The 23721-nt window shown below is 42.6% G+C and overlaps 1 protein-coding gene across 1 annotated transcript; it reads right to left on the bottom strand.

Moving 5' to 3' along the window:
* Positions 1–276: 276 nt before the first annotated feature.
* Positions 277–19097, bottom strand: PPP1R27 (protein phosphatase 1 regulatory subunit 27). The gene is made up of 5 exons (XM_027850207.1): positions 19060–19097; positions 7900–8033; positions 1967–2197; positions 1191–1341; positions 277–600 (listed from the first exon to the last, which is right to left on the bottom strand). The coding sequence occupies exons 3-5, from the start codon at positions 2154–2156 to the stop codon at positions 477–479; spliced, it is 465 nt and encodes a 154-aa protein (XP_027706008.1). The 5' UTR covers positions 2157–2197; positions 7900–8033; positions 19060–19097; the 3' UTR covers positions 277–476.
* Between the last annotated feature and the right edge of the window lie 4624 nt (positions 19098–23721).

Here is a 23721-nt window from a genome sequence, read left to right as displayed (position 1 = left end):
AGAAAAGCCAAGCTCCGGGCGGGGCAGCACAGAAAAGCGGGGCCCGGGGCGGGGAGGGCCGAGCGGAGCTCGCAGTCCCTTACCCCCAGCAGGATTCCGCGAGCACCGCTACCCCCCGTCCCCTGGGGCCCCGGACCTCCTTGACCTTGGCCTCCCCGTCAGGGGTCTCTCCCGCCGGGGCTCAGGCGTGCGCACGGGCAGGACGCCCAAGCCCGGGGCGGGGGGCTGCGGTTGGGGGTCCCCGCAGCCGCACAGCCAGTGCACCCCTCGGGGCTTGCGGGGCCTCGGGCCAGGTGGCCCGGGGCGGGGCGGGGCTTGGGGAGGGGGCACCCTGTGAGAGCTTAATAAACAGCTTAACTTCACAACTCCAGCTCCGGCTCCTCCCCGCCAAACCCCGCTTCAGGTCCAGGGTCTCCAGGGGAGGGGGGACGGTGGCGAGGACAGTGAGGGCTCTGCATGGGGAGGAGGGCAGCAAGTCAGTCCATCTTGGCCCCTTTGAATAGCTCCACCAGATCCGTGTAGTCGGGGTCGATGAGGTCGGAGGGCAAGTCACCGTCGTCATTGGCAACGTCTACGTGAGCCCCCAGGGAGATGAGGTATCTAAGGTGGGGAGGAAAATGGTAAAGGGCTGGGGGCACCCAGGGTCCAGTGGTGAGTGGGACAAGCCTACACGTTTGCTTTTCTCTAGAAAGAAAGAGGCATGTGGTCCAAATACCTGGACACAGCCTCGTGTCCTGCTGTTTACCACCGGATGGGGGGGATGAGGGATGGATTTGCACTTAGAAGGACGGGTAAAATGCCAGCTCTGCCACTTATGACCAGTGTCACCTTGACCTCTCTGGACCTCAGTTCAATTCAAGCATTTGTTAAGTGTCAAAAATAAAATAAAAAGTAGCCCTTGTCCTCAGGGACCTTAATTCTCTTAATAGTTTCCCCAATAGGGTTGGAGCTTTAAAGGTCTCCTCTAGCTAGCTTTAAGTTCATAGTGTCCTATCATTTAAAGGTCATCCCACTTTTTTCCTAGGAGTGGGTAAATGGGACTTGTGACTAAGGAGGCTGGACTTTGAGTTTTAATTTGAGATCCTGCTCCTCCCTCCAAAGGATGCCCTTGGGTTGGATTACCATGTCCCAGGTCTGCCATTGGCAGCCAAAAGGAGAGCTGAGTCCCTACCCCTGCCTGGGCCCCTCACCTGGCAATGTCTGGGTAGCCATCACTGCAGGCCATGTGCAATGCAGTCCATCCTGTTTCATCCCTCTGGTGAATGTCAGCCCCATACTTGACAAGCAGCTTCACACACTCCAGGTTCCCAGAAAGTACTGCTTCATGCAGGGCGGCCAGACCTGGAGGAGAGAAGCATTAAGGAAGTCAATAGATGGGTTGATTGAAAAGATGAAGATTAGATAAGAAGGAGCTGGGGCTGAGAGCACACTCCCTACCCCATGTGTTTTCTTCCTGTCTACCCTAGGAAAAACCAAGTCTGCAACGAATTAATTGTGTGAACTTGGGTAAGTCATCTCTCTAGACCTCAGTCTCCCCATCTATAAAAAGAGCAGGTTGGATTAGTTGACCTCTGAGGTCCTTTCCAGTTCTAAATTGGTGCTCCTATGAGCCAGGCTAAGCCTCTAATCAGTCTCAGGGTAGTTCCCAGAGCAATCCCTCCCTAATCCAAGTCTAGATTTGTTACCTCCTACTCTGCCCCTTCAGAAGTCTCTGAGCACCTGTTATCTGCAACACACATACACGCACACACACACACACACACCAGTTTGTTTATAACAAGTTAAAAGGTCTTCCTGTGTAGATATAGCTTCAGGTCCCTTCACTTCCTTTAGGGTTCTAAAATTCTCTTCTAGGTTATCTGGGGTACGGCAGACTGCAAAAATAGCCAAAAGCAGCAAAAGGAATCAGTCTTGAAACAATAACTAACTTTTTAAAGAAATGTGGAGGGGAACCTCTTTTGCTCACCTGAGGGATAGATGGTATCCAGGGAGACTTTTCCAGTCCGGATGAAGCGTCCTACCTGCCGCAGGTCACCCTGTCGGATGTGATCCAAAAACAGGACATCATTGGGAAATCGGACACAGCGCTCTGCATGCAGGCGCCGCCGATTATAGCGGCTGCGGTGGGCAGAGGTGGTTGGCACTGAGTAACGCATCCTAGCAGGCCGTGGGAGAAAGTAAACTCTCCCCAGGTGCCCTTAAAAGATATAGAGAGTCTGAGGAAATTGGAAGTACAAGCTAGGGAGTGTGCAAAGCACAGACAGAGCTTTGGTCTTTAAGAGAAAACTCTGACAGTACAAGAGTGGCAGTGATGATCGAAGCAGCAGTCACAATAATGTCTCTCTCTGTCTAGCCCTGGGCATTTCCGCCTTATATAGAGCTTTCCAGGCTATATAAAGTGAGCAAGTCATGCTGTTTGCCGTGAGGGACTGTAATCGAGCCACCTCCCTCCCCGTGCTCAAGATCATGTTTTAGAGTCTCAGCTTTCAGCCCACCTGTCCCTTCGTGCGGCCAAAAGGGTCAGCTTCTTTCTGGCTACCCACTCTCAGCCCCACAGCTGGACCTAGGCACTTAAAGCTAGGCCCACTGAAATGCAATGAGAGTCATGCTAGGGGAATGAGTCTACTGGGAAGACTTGTGATTGCTGACTCAGTCAAGTTAGTCAACTAGCAACTACTCAAGGGAGAAACAAGATCCAAAAATAACCATGAAGGAATATTAATACCGCAAAGTCCCAGCAATTCAGATCTGATGAGCTGGTTCTTAGGCAAGGGATGATGAAATGATTGCTACTAGCACACCATCCACTATTGTCTGGCTTTCCTGGCTTCCTTCAAGTCCCGGATAAAATCCCATCTTCTGTAAGAAACATTTCCCTGATCTCCCTCCATGCTAGGGCTTGCTCTCTTGTAGCCTGTATATATCTTGTTTGTACATAATTGTATGTTATCTCACTGATTAGACTGTGAGCTTTTTGAGAGCGGGTACTGTGTTTCTTTTTCCCTTTCTTTGTATCCCCAGCACTTAGTACAGTGCCTAACATGTAGTAGGCTCTGAACAAATGCTTATTCAGGGCAGCTAGGTGGCACAGTGAATAGAGCTCCGGTCTTGGAGTCAGGAGGACCTGAGTTCAAAGCCAGCCTCAGACACTTAACACTTACTAGTTGTGTGACCCTGGGCAAGTCACTTAACCCCGATTGCCTCACCAAAAAGCAAAAATAAATAGATACTTATTGACTATGTGCCCAGCCCTGGAACTTTCTGCTGCCAGTATCCCCCAATTCACTTTAGGGAGGAGAAAAGCAAAGGGCCTGAAAAGGAAGCAGGTGATCCAGGAGACCTAGATCCACTAGGCTTTCTGCCTTAGGTCTCTTTTCCCACCCGCATTCCATACTGTCCTCTGATGCCAAACCAATCTTCCTAAAACACTTCTGTCATGTCATTTTCCTACTCAGAAGTCTGGAGTGGCACTCTGCAGCCTATAAGTACCAATTCCTCAGAGTAGCATTCAAGACTTACCCAACAGGGTTAAAATCTGACTTTCTTGCCTCATTTCTCACTGCTCCCTGGTATGAACTTTCTTCTTCAGCACAGCTAGTGCCATCACACTGTCCCCTGAATATGCCAAGTTTATTCCTATCTCTACTATTTCCCCTTGCTTGGAACGCCTTCTACATCTGTCTGAAGTCAACTCATTATTTAAGATCCAGTTTAAATCCTACCTTATACAGCAAACCTTTCCTGGAAAGGAATACTGAAACACTGTTGGTGGGGCTGTGAATCGATACGACCATTCTTAAAAGCATAGTTGTGGTATATGTTTGTGACAGAATACTACTGTACTATAAGAAATGATGAGCTCAATGATCTTAGAAAAACATGGAAAAGCCTTGAACGAAATAATGAAGTGTGAAATGAGCAGAACCAAGACAACCTTGTATACAATAACAGCAATGTTGTTTGACTTTGAGGGGCAGCTAGATTGCACGGTGGATAGAGCTCTGGCCTTGGAGGAAGGAGAACCTGAGTTCAGATTTGGCCTCAGACACTTGACACTTACTAGCTGTGTGATCCTGGGCAAGTCACTTAACCCTAATTGCCTCACCAAAAAACAAACAAACAAACAAACATACAAAAAAATACGGCTTTGAGCAAATAAGAGGCCCTCTCCAGTCATCCTGATCTATATCTTGCCACTGAGCTCAGATGGCTCCAGAAGAGAAAGTGAGACTGGTGACTTTGTACAACCCTCCCTCACTTAAATCCAATCCACTTGCTAATCATGGCATCACCTTCCTGATGCCATAGTCCTCTTCAAAAACAAAGGACAAACAACATTTTGATTATTATAAACACCCAAATTAATGATAAAGGACATATGAAGAAAGACATTTTAAAAAAGAACTGATAAACAGAAGTATGTATAGAATAATTCTACATATGTACACCTATTTGTGTTTACTGGTGGCCATCTCTAGGGTGAGTGGGTGGAGTTTGAAGGAAGAAAAAATCTACATGATAACTTTATTATATATTTAAAAGGAATAGCAAGTTATACATAATAGATTTGCAGTTTCATGTGCAATCATCTTTTTTATTATACTATGTTATAGGAATGATTGTTTTATTGCATAAATTAAAAATAAAATAAAATAGGTATGCTTTTGGCTCACCTGTAACTTTAATAAAGATGAGAATAAAATTAAGAAAAATTAAAAAAAAGAAAGCATAGTCAATGTTGGAGGGGTTTTGGGAAGATAGAAACATTGGTGCATTGTTGGAGGATCTGTGAATCAATACAACCATTTTGGAAAGAAATTTGGAATTATGCAATAATAATCACAATATAGTGACTAAAATGTCCATATACTCTTTGACCTGGAAATCTCACTGGTGGTGTATACCCCTAAGGAGGGTACCCTATAAACCAAACTATTCTAGCAACCTTTCTTGGGGTAGCAAAGAATTGGAAGCAAGGTAAATCACCAATTGGGAAATGGTTAAATAAATTGTGATGCATGAATGTAATGAAATATTACTGTGCCATAAGAAACTATCAACATGAGGAATTCAAAAATACGTGGAAAGACTAGTGCTGAGTGAATTAGAAGAACCAGGAAAGCAATATATACAATGACTGCAACAATGTAAATGGAAAAAAAAAAGAAAGAAACTACTGTTTAATTATTAATGACCAAGCTTGGCCCAGAGAAGAGTTAAGAAAATTTACTGCCCTCCCTTCTGTGCCAAGATGGCAAAGGATGGACCATGAGTGTAGGGTGTTACATATGATCAGACACAGTTGGTGAGCTTACTTTTATTTTACTGCTTTCTCTCTCACTCTCTTTAAATCTTTGTTTCAGAGGAGCTCACTGGTTCAGGGGAGAGAGAGAGAGAGAGACAGAGAGAGAGAGAGGATATATTGAGAAATGAAGGCATATCAATGCATATCAATAAAAATAAGATTTTAAAAACCTTTCCCAATCACTCAAGCCTCCAGTCATCTCTCTGTCTTCATGTAAGCACCTACTGTCTGTACCATTTAGTTTGGCATTCATCAGAGACTTCGGTTATAGAAATGTTTCAGGTTTATGTGCATATCTTGTCTCCCCAACTAGACTGTAAAATTCCTAAGGGGGAAAAAACCTCATTTTTTATATTCCACATTGTATAGGACACCTATTATGGACTCATTAAATACATGTTAAATGAATGAATAGGCTGGGGTTTTGAGAAAATGTGTAATCCCAAAATTATACAAAAGGTTCAGAAGCGAACTAAAGATCATATCATTCAACCATTTACTTTTTACAGAGTAATAAACCATAACCTGGGGATGAAGTACCTCATCCAAGATCAGAGAACTGGGATTCTGACCCAGGTCCCCTCATACTAAATCTAGAGTTCTTCTGCCCTATGTTGTCTCATGCACGTGTACTACCCTCCAACCCCATCAAACTGCAAGGAATAACCAAGGAGCAAGTGTGGAGGTTAGAACAAATGATGAAGCTTTCTCCTTATTAAGCGGTGGGATGAAGGAGAGATGGTAAAGCAACTTAGCCACGACCTTGGGAAATAAGTTTGGGTTTGGGTTTTTTTGTTTGGTGGTTTTTGTTTTTGTTAGGGGTTTTTTTTTTTGTTTGTTTGGTTTTTGGTTTTTTGTTTTTTTTTTCTTTCTTTCTTTTTTTTTTTTTTTAGATACAGAGCTGTAAAAGAAAGTGGCTACAGCAAGTAGAAAGACTAGTGATGGGACAGAGCAAACTGGTTGTCAGTGGTAACTAGAGCAGCAGGAAATTTAGGCTTGGCTTCCTCCTCAACACTGTTGAGGCCCGGCTCAAAGTCAGCCCGGGTTTATTAAGTGACTAATGTGAAAAGTGACAAGCTCCATTTGCTCTTCTTAATGCCAGTCCCTGCTGAGACTGAAGGATTTAGTAGAGAGAAAGAGAAGATTAATCTCTCACACTAAGGGATAGTCTCTCCTGTTTGGGGACCAGCAACTTGCTAGACTATCTCTGAACTAAAGAAGAAACCTTCCAAAGAGAAAGGCAAGCTGGAAGGCCTGCACTTGTATACCAGATGGCTCTTATTCATGCAAAATCAAATCAACAAATACTTGTTGAGCTGTGTTAAGGGGGATACTTTTTTTTTATATACATACTCATACTTATATATGTTCTTGAGTCCTTTCAGTCATGTCCTACTCTTCACAACCCCATTTGAGGTTTTCTTGGCAAGTATATTGGAGTGGTTTTCCATTTCCTTCTCTAGCTCATTTTATAGATGAGGAACTGAGGCAAACAGGGTGAAGTGACTTGCCCAGGGTCACACAGCTAGGAAGTGTCTGAGGTTGGATTTGAACTCAGGTCCTCCTGACTCCAGGATCTGCACCCTATCCACAGAGCCACTTACTTGCTCTGTGTGTGTGTGTGTGTGTGTGTATGTGTATACACACACACACACATATATACATATATTTTGTATATACACACATATATACATATATATTCTGTATATACTTACATGTCTTCTCAGTGCTCTAGAATCTAGAATTTAGGTAAATCTGAGACATGAGCTCTTAACTGGAAGTCTGTGAATTTGTTTTTTGAATATTTTAATAACTTTATCAATATAATTGGTTTCATTTATAATACTATGTATTTTATCTATGCACTTAAAGACATTATTCTGCTTTCCTGCCTCCTTTGGATGTTGTCTCCCCCTTTAGAATGTAAGCTCCCTGAGGACAGGGACAATGTATCTTTTCATTAATTGTATCCCCAGAGCTCAGCCCAGTGCCTGGCACATAGTAGGTGCTTAATAAATGTTGATTGCATTGGGTTGGGTCTTTCTGAGAAAGAATTCTTAGGCTTCACTGGGCTGCCAAAGGAGTCCATGACAAACAAAGGTTAATAAGACTCCCTACTCCAGAGACAGTGCCCATCCACCTGCACTAGCAAAGAAGGTTTCCTCACCTGGGAGTTCTCTATATTGATGAAATAACAGCTCCAATCCTTATGCCTACTTTATACTTTGCATTGGTACATGTTGGCTCTCCAGATAAAATGTGTGCATCTTAAGAGGGGAGATTTTTTTCATTTTTTGCCCTGGTATCCCCAGAGCCTAATACAATGCTCGGGACATAGTGAGCCAGGTAGGTTACATTTCACTCTTCCCCCAGGGTTCTCTGGCACCTTTATAGGAATCGAGAAGTATCTAGTCTTTGTGCCATTGGCTCAAGCTCCCACCACTTGTGTCCCTCCAGTTTTGGAGGGGTCCATTACATCCCAGTTCCATTCAAACCACTTAACAGTCAGATTTGCTTTTTAAAAAGGAAATTTTTTTGAAATGTTTAGCAAGAACAAATATACAAACATTCTTCCCTAACCCCCCTTACGTTACCTCTGTCTATGGGGAGAAGAGCGGGATTAGGTTCACAGTTTAATTCAGTTCCTATATAGCAGAATCCCACCAAGTTCCAAAGCCCCCTAGGTTTGAGTCCCAGTAGGCTGGCTTCTCAGGGCTTCCCTCCTGGTCTGGTAGGAAAGAAGGAAACAAGCACTTATTTAAAGTACCTATAATGTGCCAGCCACCGAGCTAAGCTTTACAAATATTATCTCATTTAACCCTCACAACAACCCTGGGAGGTTGGTGCTATTACCATCTCCATTTTCCAGTAACAGCAAACAGGGTTAAGTGACCTGCCCAAGGTCACACAGTTAGAAAGTGTTTGAGGCTGGATTTGAACTCAGGTCAGGAAGACTCCAGGCTCAACATTCTATCCTCTGCAGTTTCTAGGTGCTTGTTGCAACTTCTGCCCAGGAACCCTGCTGCCAAAGATTACCATGACTCAAATTACACTGCCTAAACCTAGAACTGAAAAGGACAACTGAAATAGAACAAAACCTCAAGCCCTTTTCTTGGGGTTGCAGGACCTAAAAGGGAAAGAGGGACTGTAACCCTTTAGCCCACTTCCAGCTCAACACAAGGTGTCCATGCTGTGGGTGAACAGGACTTTCACCTCCTGGAGTCAGCCAGAAAGAGAAAGTGAAACTAGACTTGTCCTAGTCTGGGAGTTTTAAAGACACAGCCTGTTCTGGCTAACAGCCAATGGAAAAATGGTGCTACCCTACTTATATGGTAGGGGAACAGGTTGTCTCCTCCCAGAAGCAAATTCCTATCATCTCCCACACAGGTTCTTCTGTCTTATGTGATTTGGGCATGCACAGCAAAGCTCTGTTACATTAAATACAATTTCCTGTCCCCCAATAACCTACTATCCAGCTATGCTGACCCTACTGTAGAGATGGAAAATAAATGTAGCCCTCAGTTCCAATTTTCCCACCTCCTGTAGTCCTAGACCCATAAACAGGAAGCACCAAACCCCAACCTATCCCAAATGGTCCTGGGAATATGGATTCATCAGGAACTAGGAACCTGGCCAGCTCCCATAGTATAGTGAGTGTCCCTAGTAACAAAGGAAAATGGTTTGGGAAGCAAAGCATTGACCATTCTATCTACTGGTTTCCTAGAAGTCAGCGGTTTCTTATTTGGGGACTGTTTGTACTGCCAGTATTACATGGAGACTAAAGTTGCTCATTGTAGACTTGAAACAAAACCCTCTGATGTGAAGATAGTATTTTTATTCTTTTTTTCCTATGGTTGTGGAAACTTAACTCTCTGCCCTATCTACCTCAAAGGAGTTAGAAGGATCAAATGAGATACAATAAAAGGGTAAAATACAAATGATGGTTAATACCTGCAAATAGGAGGAATTTCTTTTTTCTGGACTTATCTCATTTTAATCTCTTTATTGGCCAGACTTAAGAATACCTGGGTGAGGAGAGCACTTTTGGGTTGTGCTGGAAATTGTAATGCAGATACTTTTTAGCATTGGAAACTACCTTTGGCCCTAAGAAGAAATGAATCTCTTAACCTCCTGATGATACTTCGTCCTAGTCCAGGCTTTTTGGACAGATGTTTTCCAAAATAGGAACATAATCAGAAGAAAAATAGTTACCATTGTGAGATTTCTTTTTCCTCCATAAAAGATATATGTGACCAGTTTTTAAGTAAAGGTATAATGTAGCTAAAAACAAAATCAGTATTTTTGAAGATTTGATCTTTATTTGCATAAACTTCTTTTAAAATTTTATTATTTTTTCAATTAACAAACATTTATTTTCTCTCCTCACCGCCACAGGAAAAAGAAAAAAGAAAAGGAAAGAAAACCCTAATAGCAAATAGGCACCGGCAAGCAAAACAAATTCCCTCATTGACTATGCCCAAAATGCATAAACTTCTAATGTGACTTAGCTTTTATCATTTTACATAAATAATTTTAGGACAAAAATAGACTAGCATATTCAATTTAAAAAATTTAAATGTTAATATCTTTGTAAGTCCATACTCTATATTAATGTCAGAGCCAGGACTAAAATCCAGCTGTATTGGCTGTTAGGATCTCATTCTTCCCATAATACTACATATGGTATAGGCAAGAATAATATTGTGCAGCTAAAGTCTGCCTATGTGCAGGGTTTTTTTTTTCTTTCTGTTGTCGGGAGAGTGAAAAAAGTGAAAACTTAATACAAAAGGCCTATCTACACAGCAATCTTTTGGTTTAATGCACTAATCCTCCAGCTAGGCCAGACAGATTTTGGCTAGCAATCCACCAGACTCCCAGAAAAATCCAACACAAGGAAGTACAGCAAATTGACTGCTTCTGCAAAGGGACTGTTCTAGTACCAGTAACAATTTTTTTTTCCCTTCATCTTGAATACTTGAATACTTGAATACTCTGAGTTTCTGGGACAGCTAGTTGGCACAGCATATAGATCTTCAGTCCTGGAGCTGAAAGACCTGAGTTCAAATGTGGAACGACTTTGACCCTTACTGGCTGTATGACTCTGGGCAAGTCACTTAACCTGTCTTTGCCTTGGTTTCCTCATCTGTAAAATGGGGATAATAATAGCACTTACCTCCCATGTAAAGATCAAATGAGATAATAATTGTAAAGCATTTAGCACAGTGCCTGGTGCATAGTAACCTCTACATAAATGTAAGTTGTTATTAATACACACACACACACCCCACAGAGAATTACTACTCCTCCTCCTCCCCTCCTCCTCCTCCTCCCCCTCCTCCTCCTATTACTCCATTGCAGATGCATCTGCACCAATGATATCATAGGTCCAGTCCCAATCCTAAGTAATGGGTGGCACCTTACACCTACTATCTTTAACTGTGAATAATTTAAATGTTTATGCTCATTTCCAAAAAACAAATACCTTGTAGGCACAGATGCCAACAGCTAGGTGGCTTAGTGAATAGAGGAAGTGGAGTGAGGAATACTTGAGTTCAGATTTGACCTCAGAGACTTAACTGGCGCAATGTAACCTTGGGAAAGTCATTTAACCTCTTTTTCAGCCTCAGGTTTCCTCAAATGGAAAATTGGGATAATAATAGCACCCAGGAGTATTGTGAAGAGAAAATGAGAAGACATTTATGAAACACTTTATAAACCTTAAAGTGCTTTATAAAAGTTAGTTAGTTAATTAATAGTAGTAGTAGTAGTACAGTATAATATTGTAGTGTATAGTATAGTATCATAGTATATGATATTATAGAATGTAGTATAGCTGTAATACTAGCTAATATTTATTGACACCTTAAGGTTAAAAAATCAACCAATCAATGAGCAAGTATTTGTTAAGCACCTACTATGTGCCAAGTACTGTTCTAGGACTTAGGGATACAAATAACAAAAACAATTCCCATTTGCAACAAGCTCATATTCTAACAGGAATAAGAAGTAAATATAAAAATATATACAGCATAATTATGGAGCTAATAAATGTGTATGCATGTATACACACACATATACACACACAAAGTAGTTAGATACAAGATAGTTTGGATGGAGGACACTAGGGGTTGAGGGGGAGGAAGTAATCGGGAAAAGCTTCATGCAAAAGATGGTGCCTCAACTGCGTCTTAGAGGAGGAGAGGAAATTTATAAGATGGAGACAAGGAAGAAGTACGTTTCCCATGTGGGGATAGCTAGTACAAAGAGACAGTCAATAGAGTATTGTGTGTGAGGAATAGAGAGAAGCCCAATTTGGCTGGATCACAGCATGGGAGGGTGGGGCAGGGCAACGGGGTGGGGAACAGGATGGGGAAGATGGGAGATTAATAACCAATAAGTCTGAAGAGAGAGATTGGGGCAATAGGAAATCAGAGCCTACAAAACTGATCTTGAAGACCAGAAGACCATATTGACCGCGTGCCTCAGACCAAGTCACTTAGACTCTCAGTGATCTAGGCAACCTCTAAGATGATAAATTGCAGATCCATCGGTACTATGAAATCGTAAGTCGAGACCCTATCCCATGTAATGGGTAGCCCCTTACACCTACAATCTTTAACTATGAATAATTTAAATGTTTATGCTCATTTAAATTTCTCCCCCAAAGAACTCTCCCCTTTGTAGGCAGAGATGCCAACAGCTGGTTGGCTTAGTGAAGAGAAGAAGTGGAGTGCGGAATATTTGAGTTCAAATTGACCTCAGACACTTACTAGCTCAATGTAACCTTGGGAAAGTCATTTAACCTCTTTCTCAGCCTCAGGTTTCCTCAAATGGAAAATCGGGATAATAATAGCACCCAGGAATGTTGGGAGGATAAAATGAGATGACATTTGTAAAGTGCTTTGCAAACCTTAAAGTGCTTTATAAATATTAGCTAGGTCTATATCCCAAAGACATTAAAAGGGGCGGGGGGGGAAGACTTATTTGTACAAAAATATTTATAGCAGCTCTTTTTGTGGTGGCTAAGAACTGGAAATTGAGGGAGCCCAATAATTGGAGAATGGCTAAACTGGCTGTGATATATGATTGTAATGGAATATTATTTGTGCTATAAGAAATGACAAGGAGGATAATTTCAGAAAAACCTGGAAAGACTTACATGAACTGATACAAAGTAAAGTGAGTAGAACCAAGAGAATGTTGTATACAGTAACAGCAAGATGAAGAGTTGTGAATGACTTAGCTATTCTCAGCAATACAATGATCCAAGACAATCCCAAAGGAGTGATGATGAAGCATATTATCTGCCTCCAGGAAAAGAACTGATGCTATCTGGATACAGACTGAAGCATGCTGTTTTTCACTTTCTTTCTTTCATTCTTTTTTTTTTATTCGAGTCTTCTTGTACAAAATAACTAATATGGAAATGTTTACATGATTGCACATGTATAAACTATTGGATTGCTTACTGTCTGGAGGGGGAGGAAAGGGAGGGAGTGATAGAATTTGGAACTCAAAACTTTTAAAAAATGTTTAAAATTGTTTAACATGTAATTTGAGGGAAAATAAAATATATAAAAATGTTAGCTAGTAGTGGTAGTGGTAGTAGTGGTAGTGGTAGTAGTAGTAGTAGTGATAGTAATAAACCTAAGAGTGCTCACCTTCCATTAGGAAAGTACCCATTTTTGAACATCTTAAATTCTAGCTGGCGCTAGATTTAAGCTAGATTGTGCTACATTAAGCACAATCCTCACTGAGACAAGAGTGAAATAAAAGAGCCTTTCTTTTTCTGAGCTAGCTAGAATACAGTCCTAACACAGGTTAGATAGAAAACCAGTAGCAAAATAGACCTTAATTATGTTTTGATATTGTCTGCTAAACTGTGGCCATCTTTCTCAGGTGATTGAGCGAATGTGCTAAGGAGCCTGACTAGACATGATAATTATCAACATATTCTAAATCAAAAGGAGAACCAACTCACCTTGAAATTTCAACAGACTTCAGGTTAAAATAAATGCAAAGATAATGTAAGTGATGATACTAAAAGGAAGCTAGACTCAGATTAAATTCAATGATCAATCTTGGTACTGGAAAATGGGAAATGAAATACCATTCCTTCTTCTTGGTAGAGAGGTGAGGGGACAATAGGTGTGGAATGTTGCATTTGCTATAACATACCAACATTGTATAAGTAGAGTTTACCTTATTGCTTGCTTTAATGAGCCAATGGATGGTTTCAAAGAGATATGGAAAGACTTGTATGAACTCATGCAGAGTAAAGTAAGCAGAACCAGAAGAATAATTTATATTCACACTTATATTATAAAGATGGACAATTCTGAAGACTTTTATAACCTGAAGAAGTATAAAATGAGCAGAACCAAGGGAACAATTTGTGTAAAAACAATACTATAAAGACAATTTGAAAGCTTTAAGGACTATGATCAATGCAATGACCATCCACAATTCCAAAGGAACAGCAAGGAGGACAATGTCACTAGATCACAGATTTCATAGTAAGGTGTAAAGAAACTGCAAAGGTAGGAAGGATTTAGGTTATGAAAGGCTTTAAAAGTCAAAGAGAGGGTTTTATATTTGATCCTGGGGGTAATAGGGAACCACTGAAGTTTATAATGAAGCATGCTACCTACCTGCCAACAGAGGTAAAGGATTCATGGTACAGAATGAGACATATGTGTATGTGTGTGTGTTATAACAGGACCGATAAGGGGATTTGTTTTGTTTAACTATGCATATTTGTTAGAAGGAATCTGTTTTTCTTTTTCTTTTTAATGGGATGAAAGGGTGGGAGGATGAGAAAATAAATTTCTATGAATTAAAAAATAAAACTTTGATTTTAAAATTATTTTTCTTTGTTTTAAGAGAGGGTAATATTGGGAGGAGAAGGGAACAAATTGGGAAATTACTGTATTATAAAAATCCAAAGAACTTAAAAAATAAAATAAATACAAAGCAACAGCTAATATTACCAAACACCCTTCTGCATTCCATGTGTATGCTAAACATAAATGGCAGCCTAAAGCTTTAAGTAACGATTAGGATGCACCGTTAGAATTCAAGAATATTAAGCCACAGCTGGAATTGCCAATGCACGGCATTAGTGTCCAGTAGCAACTTAACATGTCTTATTATACACACCCAGAAGAGACCACCTTTCAACCACCTCAGAGTTTTAGATCCTAGGTGACAACTACATACACACAGTGTGTGTGTGTGTGTGTGTGTATGTATTCCAAAGTTGGAGGCATCAGGAGATGGACAGCATTAACAATAAGGGGGACAGAAAAAGGCTTTTTGAAGAGGGTGGGATATGAGCCTTGAAAGAACACAGGGTAACCAGGAGACAGAGATGAAGAGAGATAATTCCAGGTATAGGGGATAACTGGTGAAAATGCTCAGAGATGGGAGATGGAATATGGGGAGGTGAAATGTCCTGTACAAGGAACAGCAAGGAGGACAATGTCACTAGATCACAGACTTCATAGTAAGGTGTAAAAAGACTGGAAAGGTAGGAAGTGTTTAGGTTATGAAAGGCTTTAAAAGCCAAAGAGAGGATTTTATATTTGATCCTGGAGGTAATAGGGAACCACTGAAGTTTATTGAATGGGGGAGAGACATGGTAAGATCTATGCTTTAGGAAGATCAGTTTGACAGCTGAGTGAAGAATGGTTTGGAGTGAGGAAAGATTTGAGGCAGAGAGCAAACCAGAATGCTGTTGTAATAGTGGAGGCATTAGGTGATGGTGGTACCCTCAACAGTAATAAGAAAGAGGATGCAATTAGCAAGTAACAATAATTAGGAAGAGGGGAGAGTTTGGGAGAAAGATGAGCTGTTTTGGACATGTTGAGTTTGAGGTGTCTATAGGACATCCAGTTCAAAATGTCAAATAGGCAGTAGGAGATTTAAGACTGGAGGTCAAGTGAGAAGCTAAGGTTACATAAATAGATATGTGAATCATCTTTACAGAGATGATAACTGAATCCATTGGATCAGATGAGCTCACCAAACAAAATAGTATAGAGGGAGAAAAGAAGAGGACCTAAGACAGAGAGACTTGTCAATTAACCAATAGTGAATGTGACCTGAAGATCCAGCAAGGGAGAATAAGGAGCAGACAGGAAGGAAGAAAACCAGGAGTAATAATGTCACAAAAACCCAGAGAGAAGAGAATATTAAGGAGAAGAGAGTATTCAACATTGTCAAAGGCTATAGAAATTTCATAAGGATACATAAAAGATATGGAATTACTTAACCAGAACAAGAACACAAGACGTAGAGGACATCCCTTGAAACATTTAAGTAACAATTTTAGGACAAATTAAAGTATTAGTGTTTTATATACATACATGTATGTATGTATACATACATATGTATACACATACATATATAGTGTAAATGTCTCTGTATGTTTGTGTGGGTGTATATACGTTTATTTTTAAGTACCTAAAGTAAAAAAAAAAACTTAATTTAAAGGTTTGAATTTTTATGTATTAGATTTTCTTAAACCAGCATACCTATAATTTGAAGAGTAGGAGAAATATTTTTGAAAGCTCCAGTTAGTTACTGTACAACAAAAGCTCTAATTGTTTCTAACATGTTCCTTAATTATTATTATGAGTTTGACAAAAATGAATCTTAGTTTATTTAAAGAACAGAAAAAGAGGAATATATAAAACAATGGAAGACATGTATAGCTTGATGTTTTTAAAGTATATAATTATTTAAATTAACATTTAAGATGCTTTCAAGAAATTATTAAGGAAAACTGCCCTGATAGTTGAGAACCAGAAGGTAAAATAGAAATTGAAAGCATCTACTGATCACCTCCTGAAAGAGATCCCAAAATGAAAACTGCCAGGAATATTATATCCAAATTCCAGAGGTCTCAGGTCAAGGAGAATATATTGCAAGCAGCCAGAAAGAAACAATTTAAATATCTTGGAGTCACAGTCAGTATAACATAAGATTTAGCAGCTTCTACATTAAAGGATCTGAGGGCTTGGGATATGATATTTCAGAGGGCAAAAGAGCTAGGATTACAACCAGGAATCACCTACTCAGCAAAATTGATTTGAATCCTTCAGGGGAAAAAATGGATATTCAATGAGAGAGAGGATTTTCAAGCATTCTTGATTAGAAGACTAGAGCTGAATAGAAAATCTGACTTTCAAATACAAGACTCAAAAGAAGCATAAAAAGGAGCACTTTCAGCATGGTGAAACTTGTCCATCCAAAGGAGTCACCCAGAGGTGTGAACTGGGGGGTGGGGGGGCAAGAGGGGGGGTCCTCAGGGCTGCAGCAACCAGCAAGAGTTAACAGGATGAACGGCAGAATTCCAGACCGGGGGAGTTCACACCTCCTCTGAGAGGCCCTAAAGGGGCGAAGCTACCTCCTATAAAAGCAGAGCCTCCTTCTGCTCAGAAGCACTGCCTTCAGTGGAACAGAAGTCTCTTCATTTCAGTTGCTTCAGAAAAGAAGCAATTGGAAAGAGAAGAATGGCTGCTGCTATGGAAATGCTGCAGGCATTGCAGACAGAAATCACCTGGAGCGTCTGTAGGAGCTACTTCTCTGAGCCAGTCACCATTGGCTGTGGGCACAGCTTTTGCAGAGCATCTCTCTCTTGGAGCTGGAGAACTAGAGCTATAGCTTTCTCTTGTCCTGAATGCAGGCAAGTGTCCCAGGTCAGAGAATTCCCAGTAGTCAATGGGAGCCTAGCACAGCTGACTGACCTAGGTAAACAGCTCAGCTCCCAACTGTTGCAGAGTACTCAAGGACAGAGCCAGTGTGCCAGGCACAAAGAAATGTTTAAGCTCTTCTGTGAAGATGACCAGAAACCACTCTGTGTGAGATGTTCCCAAAGCTCAGAACATGGGGCTCACATGATATCTCCTGTAGAAGAGGCTGCTCACAATTGCAGGGAGAAGCTCCAACACATTTGGAGTCACTTAGGGAAGTGTTTTGAAGAGGCTAAGAAACTTCTTGCTCAGGAGAAACCTGTTGTTGACTGGCATTGAATGATCACAGGAGAATATAACTAACTGCACCACTTCCTGAAGGAGGAAGAATCTCGATGTCTTGAAAAGATAAGGCAAGAGCAAAGGGCAAGCCAGGACAGAATGTCCCAGCATGTGCAAACCCTTTCAGGACCTCATTCTAGAGCTGCAGGAAGCAGGCCATCAACCCAATGTGGATCTGCTACAGGATGACAAGCAGTTGCTGAGAAGGAGTGAGTCAGTGTTGTCCCAAAGGTCCAAGGCTGTCCTCCTGATGGGGTAAGCACCCATCATTCAGTTTCAGAAGCCAAGACCTTTGCCCCTTTTGGCCAAAAGGAATTTGGCTCCCATTTGTTTACAGACCCCTGAAGACCCTTAAACTTTTGGATTCCTTATAGACTCCCCTTATCTCCCTTTGAAAGCCCTAGCCCCACCTTTTGATCTTATTCAGATGCACCTTTGCCCCTAGCCCTAAAAAGAATCTGGCTCCCATTGAAAACCCTTAAACTTTTTTTACTATGGTCTAACTCCCCTTATCTCCCTTTGAAAGCCCTAGCCCCACCTTCTGATCCTTTCAAACTTCTACCTTCCAGTCCCTCTCATTATCTATTCCCATTGTCTATTCAATCTCTCAGACCTTCCAATTGGAATTCTCTTCTAGACCCTTTTCCCAGCCCCCTCCTCTGGCCACCAAAGTTACTTTAGTGTATATAAGATCCACCCTGGCCCCCATTTAGGGGCTGAGACTTTCTCATGCCCAAAAGGCTGAGACTGTCTCATGCCTGCTCATCCCTATAGGTGTTACTAATCTTCAGGTTCCTCAAGAGTCTGGCCTATATGTTTTATCTCTAATAAACTTTTTCTGTGGCTGGAAGAAGATTTGAGTTGAATTCATTCAGGCAGGGCCCACGTCGCAATCTTGGGGTTCAAGCACCCCAAACCTCTAGACCTCTTCAATCCCAGAGCTGAGAGAATATCCCATCCCTGGCATGATAGAGCTACTCAGTCAATTCAGAATGGATCCTATACCAGCAAGTCCCTGTGTAATTGTTTCTGGGAATTTGAAGAGTGTGGAAGCTGGAGAACTTTGGCAGGTAGAGACCAAGCATCCTGAAGACTTGGCTTGCTATGCTGCCCTTGCTAAGCAGGCCTTCAGCTCAGGCAGACAGTACTGGGAGGTGGATGTGATTCAACTACCTCAGGGGATGCTAGGGATCTATACCCCTTATTTAAGGAGAAAAAGGGGGAGGAATGTGGACTCCTGTGACTCTGTGTTCCTGCTTCAATGTGTCAAGAAAGAAGAGGATTACTGTTTCCAAACCTATCCTGGACCATTGAAACATCGAATGAAAGGTGCAGTGCCCAGGGCTGGGGTGTACCTGGAATATTCTCCTGGCACTCTTGTCTTTTACAACATTCTCCAGCGCTCCCTCATTTGTAGAAATATAATAGTAGGTGTGAGCTATGGGAATTCTCTTTATCCCGGGCAGTGCTTTCAAAAGATCCTTCCCTGTTTCCACTTCTTTAACCACAAAGAGAAGTAACAGAAGGGAGGATAAGATTGGCTAAAAGCACATTTTATAACAAACCCAGGAACTATATGAACACAATTACAAAACACTTTTCACACAAATAAAGCCAGATCTAAATAATTGGAAAAACATCAGTTGCTCGTGGGTTGTGCCGGCCGCGCCGTGCACTCTCCTCCTATAAGGAGCAGGCTGCCAGAGTCATACTTACCAGTCTTCGGTCCTCAACCAGATAAACACAGAGACGAGCCTACCAGGAGGTGCCAACACCAGAGCTTTATTCAGAGCCATCACAGCAAGGCCAAGCAGGAAGGCCAGAGCAACAGAGCAGGAGCAAAGAGAGAGCGTGTGATCTGACCATGATCGTTCCTTAAGTACCTACTTAGCCCCTCCTCCTGAGCCCGCCTACTAGTCAATGAATGTAGGGTCAGATACTGGAAGGGGCTGTCTGAGTTTAGCGCACCAAGGGAGAGGAAGTGACGCAGGAGGCTAGGACCGGATACAGGAAGGAGGCGTCTGGGATTGGCGCATAGACAAAGAGTACGTGACCTAGGAAGTCAGGCCCAGATACCGGGAGGAGGCGTCTGGGGTCAGTGCTACACAAAGGGAAGGTACGTGACCCAGGAAGTCAGGAAGGACACAGGAAGGAGGCGTCTGGGGTTGACGTTGCACTTAGGGAGGGGACTAAGCAAAGGGAACTCGTCCTCTGCCATCCCACTCCCACGTGGCACAGCCCCCTGCCTCAGGAGCACATGCTCCGGCTACTTCCTTGTATACTGTACCTTCCCCAGCTTATCTCATATAGCACTGCCCACTGCCTCAGGACTTCTCCGTATCTAGCCCATCCCAGTTCACCACAACTCCGCCCACCACAGCCCCTGCCTCGGTTACTTCCAAATACCCAGATCTTACCCCAAACTTGCCACAATTCTCACCTGGCAGCAGACAACATCAGACAGTCCCTCACAATTCCCCCTTTTTGTTTAATAGAGGGGGCAGAGATGGGGTCTCCATACTAGGCCTTCAGTTCTGAGTGCCTCTATTGAACCTCTAAGAATCCTAAGGAAACCTCCTAATATAGTGGGTAGTAACAATAAATGCTCAATGGGTTACAAGGGAGGATATGGGGAAAGAGGTATGCTTAATCCAATCTCTAAGGTGACGAACAATATCATCAGTCTCGTGCTGGTGCCAAGTGTCAGATATGTTCTGCGCCAGTCTAATTAACACCCATAAAGCCTGGAGTACAGAGGAAAGATTTGTAGCCTGGATCTGGGAAAGGGCACGGGTATCATTACACCAAATAGAAAAGAAAGGGAGAGTGTCATTTATGCTTTGTGAAAGGGCGTCGCAAGTGGCGTTATGGTTTAAGGGTGTTACACAAATGGATCAATATAGGCCATTGCATGGCAACTGCTGTCTCAATTCCAGCCACATAAGTTCATTCCCAATGTCCTGAGTAGCCAATGCTACTTTATGAATCTGCTCCTCCAGCTGCTGATCAATATCAGCCTGCACTTGGAGGGCTTGGGCGAATTTATTGGCCAGTTCCTCTATTTTTGAGGCAAGCAATTGCTGTCCACTATATAAGTCTTGTATCTGGAACTCCTCAAAGATGGATGCTGCCAACGCAAGTGCCCCCAGCCATTCTCTCTTGTGTCCCAGGGCACTGGAGCTGACGCAACCTGTGGCAAAGTCCTGATTGCGCAAAAGTGAAAACAGTTTACTCAGTTTAGACATCCTAACTGTCTTTTCTTTCTGCTCTCTCTGAATTTTCTGTTGACTGTGTTTCTTCTCCTGTCCTTGTTGTCTCTCCTGGGGCTTCTTCAACTCGTTTTGTTCTTCTTTCTGGTACCCAGCGGCTCTGGCCATCAGGATCTGTAAGACATAAATACCCCGGCCCTCTCCACAACACTACAGATGGGCCTTGCCAGTTTCCCTCATCATCCTTCCAGAGGACTTTCTGGTTAAGGGATGGTGCATGTAGTGCTGTTTTTAAGGGGCCAGTTGAATTACAAGTGGGTGGTGTTATTAGCTGTAGCATGCTAGGGGATAGGCCCGTGTCTCTATCTAGACAGAGAAAATTGTATGTATATAAAGCTTTATCCACATCTGCTTGGGTAGGCCACCGCCCAGAGCCCTGACCTCCTACTCCCCCTTTTTGTTTACTGAGGGTAGCTTTCAAGGTACGATGGGCTCGCTCAACAATAGCCTGACCTGTGGGGTTATAGGGGATCCCTGTAACATGCTTAATGCCAAAGGATGTAAAAAAAGCAGTCATTTGTGTAGATAAATAGGCAGGCCCGTTGTCAGTTTTAATGACATGAGGGATCCCCACAGAGGTGAAGCAATGGTACAGATGCTTAATAACTGATGGGGTGTTCTCCTTACTGGATACAGTGGCCATCATAAATTTGGAAAAAGTATCAATGCAGACATGGATAGTGACACAGCCAAGATGAGTGACATCCATTTGCCACAAGTCATTGGGAAAAAGACCTCGTGGGTTAATCCCCTTACTGGATGGAGGGGGGAGAAAAGGAACACAGCGCACACAACGCCTCACAATTTGTCTAGCCTGTTCATGAGTTAAACCATACAGGCGTCTCAGGGAGCTCGCTGGTAGGTGTAAAAAATCATGGGCTTGTTCAGGAGGGGTGAGGACTGGCAGTAGGGAGCACTGTAAAGCACGATCCACTACATCATTGCCCTCAAAAATGCCTCCTGAGGTGGACTGATGAGAATAAACATGGAGAATGTAGAGGGGTTTGTTTCGCTGCAACAAAATTTGCTGTAATTCCCTCAGGAGAGAGGATATGGTGGAATTATGAGGTTGGAGGATGGCGTCCTCTATGCATTTAAGAACCTTTACTGCATATAAACTATCAGAGATTATGTTTATAGGCTCAGGATATTTACAGCAAGCATGGAGGATGGCAAAGAGCTCATTTTTCTGGGTAGAGTCATAGGAGGTTTCTAATACTGTTATTTCCTTGGAGGCCTCATGATAAATAGAGGCCTTATTGTTTTTTGTAGCATCAGTGAAAACATTTGAGCCTTGAACAGGTTCTCCCAAAACCTTTCGTTGGGGTAGTACTAAGGTTATTTGCTCTAGCATGGGGAGAAGCAGGCAGGAGGAATGGGGACTTATCTCGGCCCATTGGGAGCAATGTGCCCAAGACCAATAGGTTTGCATAATGGCTTCTCGCTGTCCAGGTTCAAAAATCGAGTAAAGTAAAGGTCGCTGCCCAGACAAGTGGACAGCCCTTTGTACTGCAGCTAAGGCTAGTTCCCCTAACATCTCATAATAATTTGGCAGTACCTTGTGAGCCTTCTTTGCATATACAAATTCTAATAATTTGGGACCTTGGTGTATAACACAAAAAGGGCTCTGTTGATTGACCAAGGAGACCTCTATTCTACCTTTGGGGTCCCATCTGGCAGTCTGGGCCTGGGCCTGGGCAGCAAGTGAGAATATTTGGGACACTGCTGCCTTAGCAGCAGGAGTCCATGCCTGAGGGGAGTTCAAATCTGAATTTCCTTTTAATATATCATATAAAGGCTGCATTACAGCAGGAGGAATGGGTGTGCGGGCCCTGAGCCATTGGATCTGTCCCACTAACTTTTAGAAGTGATTCAAGGTGGTTATCTTATCAAGCCCTAGTTCAGGAATTTGATTGCTAATAGAAACAGCCTCCATACAAAGGCCAAGGTATGTGAGTGGGTAATTTTGTTGGACTTTGTCAGGGGCCACCACCAAACCATAATGAGCAAGTGCAGAGACGGTTTCTTTTACCAATCTTGCTAGTGTCTTATCAGTGCTAGTGGCTAATAAAATATCATCCATGTAATGAAGTATTGTGGCTTTAGACCATTTGTCCCTGATAGGGTCCAGCACTCTCCCCACATAAGCCTGACATAAGGTGGGACTGCAGCACATTCCTTAGGGCAGGACCTTCCACTGATATCTTAAATCTGGTCCTGCATTATTGGTAGTGGGTATGGTAAAGGCAAATCTCTTTCTGTCTTCTGGGGATAATGGGATAGAGAAAAAACAATCTTGGATGTCTATGACTGTCACAGGCCATCCAGAAGGTACTAAATTAGGGGTGGGAAGGCCAGGCTGTAGGGTTCCCATGGGCTCTAGGGTGGTGTTAACTGCCCTGAGATCTATTAACATTCGAAATTTCCCTGATTTCTTTTTTATTACAAACACTGGGCTGTACCAGGGGCTGGACGTGGGCTCAATGTGCCCCACCTGTAACTGGTGTTGCACTATATCACGTAAAGCCTGGGCTTTCTCTGCAGGGAGGGGCCATTGGGGTACCCAGACTGGGTTATTAGATCTCCATGTTAGAGGAGTGGGTCTGATACAAGAAAATTTTTGCTGTTGCCCAACGGCCCCAATTAAAAATCCTGCGGGGGTGGTATATAAACAGATGCCCCACAAGCCTTCAAAATATCCCTTCCCCATAAATTGTATCTCAAACCAGCAACCACTAGGGGTCGGATGGTCCCTTGCTTATCCGCGAATTGCCAGGGCAGATCCTCTGCTGATACCCATGCTTGTTGCGCCCCTCCGACCCCATTGATCTTTGTGGCATCCGTTTGGACTGGCCAAGATGGGGGCCAAAATAGTTGTGAGATGACAGAACGATCAGCTCCTGTGTCTAATAATCCCTTAAAGGATCGCCCCTTAATTTGGATAGTTGCCCATGGCTTACTGTGTTCTATATGTTGTACCCAATTAATATAATTATTGTGGCTATCCGATAGGGGGAGGGCTTGAGCCACTACCTCTCCTTTGTCTATGTAAGCTGCCGAGTCATGTGGGTTAGTTATTATAATCTGTTGCTGGGGTTGGTGAACAATA

This window comes from Vombatus ursinus, unplaced genomic scaffold (genome assembly GCF_900497805.2).
Source record: "Vombatus ursinus unplaced genomic scaffold, bare-nosed wombat genome assembly UNPS02008996.1, whole genome shotgun sequence".
NCBI lineage: Eukaryota > Metazoa > Chordata > Mammalia > Diprotodontia > Vombatidae > Vombatus > Vombatus ursinus.
This window is presented reverse-complemented; position numbering and strand designations above follow the sequence as displayed.

Coding starts and splice junctions, on each gene's coding strand:
- PPP1R27 (XM_027850207.1), bottom strand. CDS start 2,156: ATGCGTTACTCAGTGCCAACCACCTCTGCCCACCGCAGCCGCTATAAT. Junction 1,342..1,966: donor GGATACCATCTATCCCTCAG/GTGAGCAAAAGA, acceptor TCTCTCCTCCAG/GTCTGGCCGCCCTGCATGAA. Junction 601..1,190: donor GGCTACCCAGACATTGCCAG/GTGAGGGGCCCA, acceptor TCCCCACCTTAG/ATACCTCATCTCCCTGGGGG.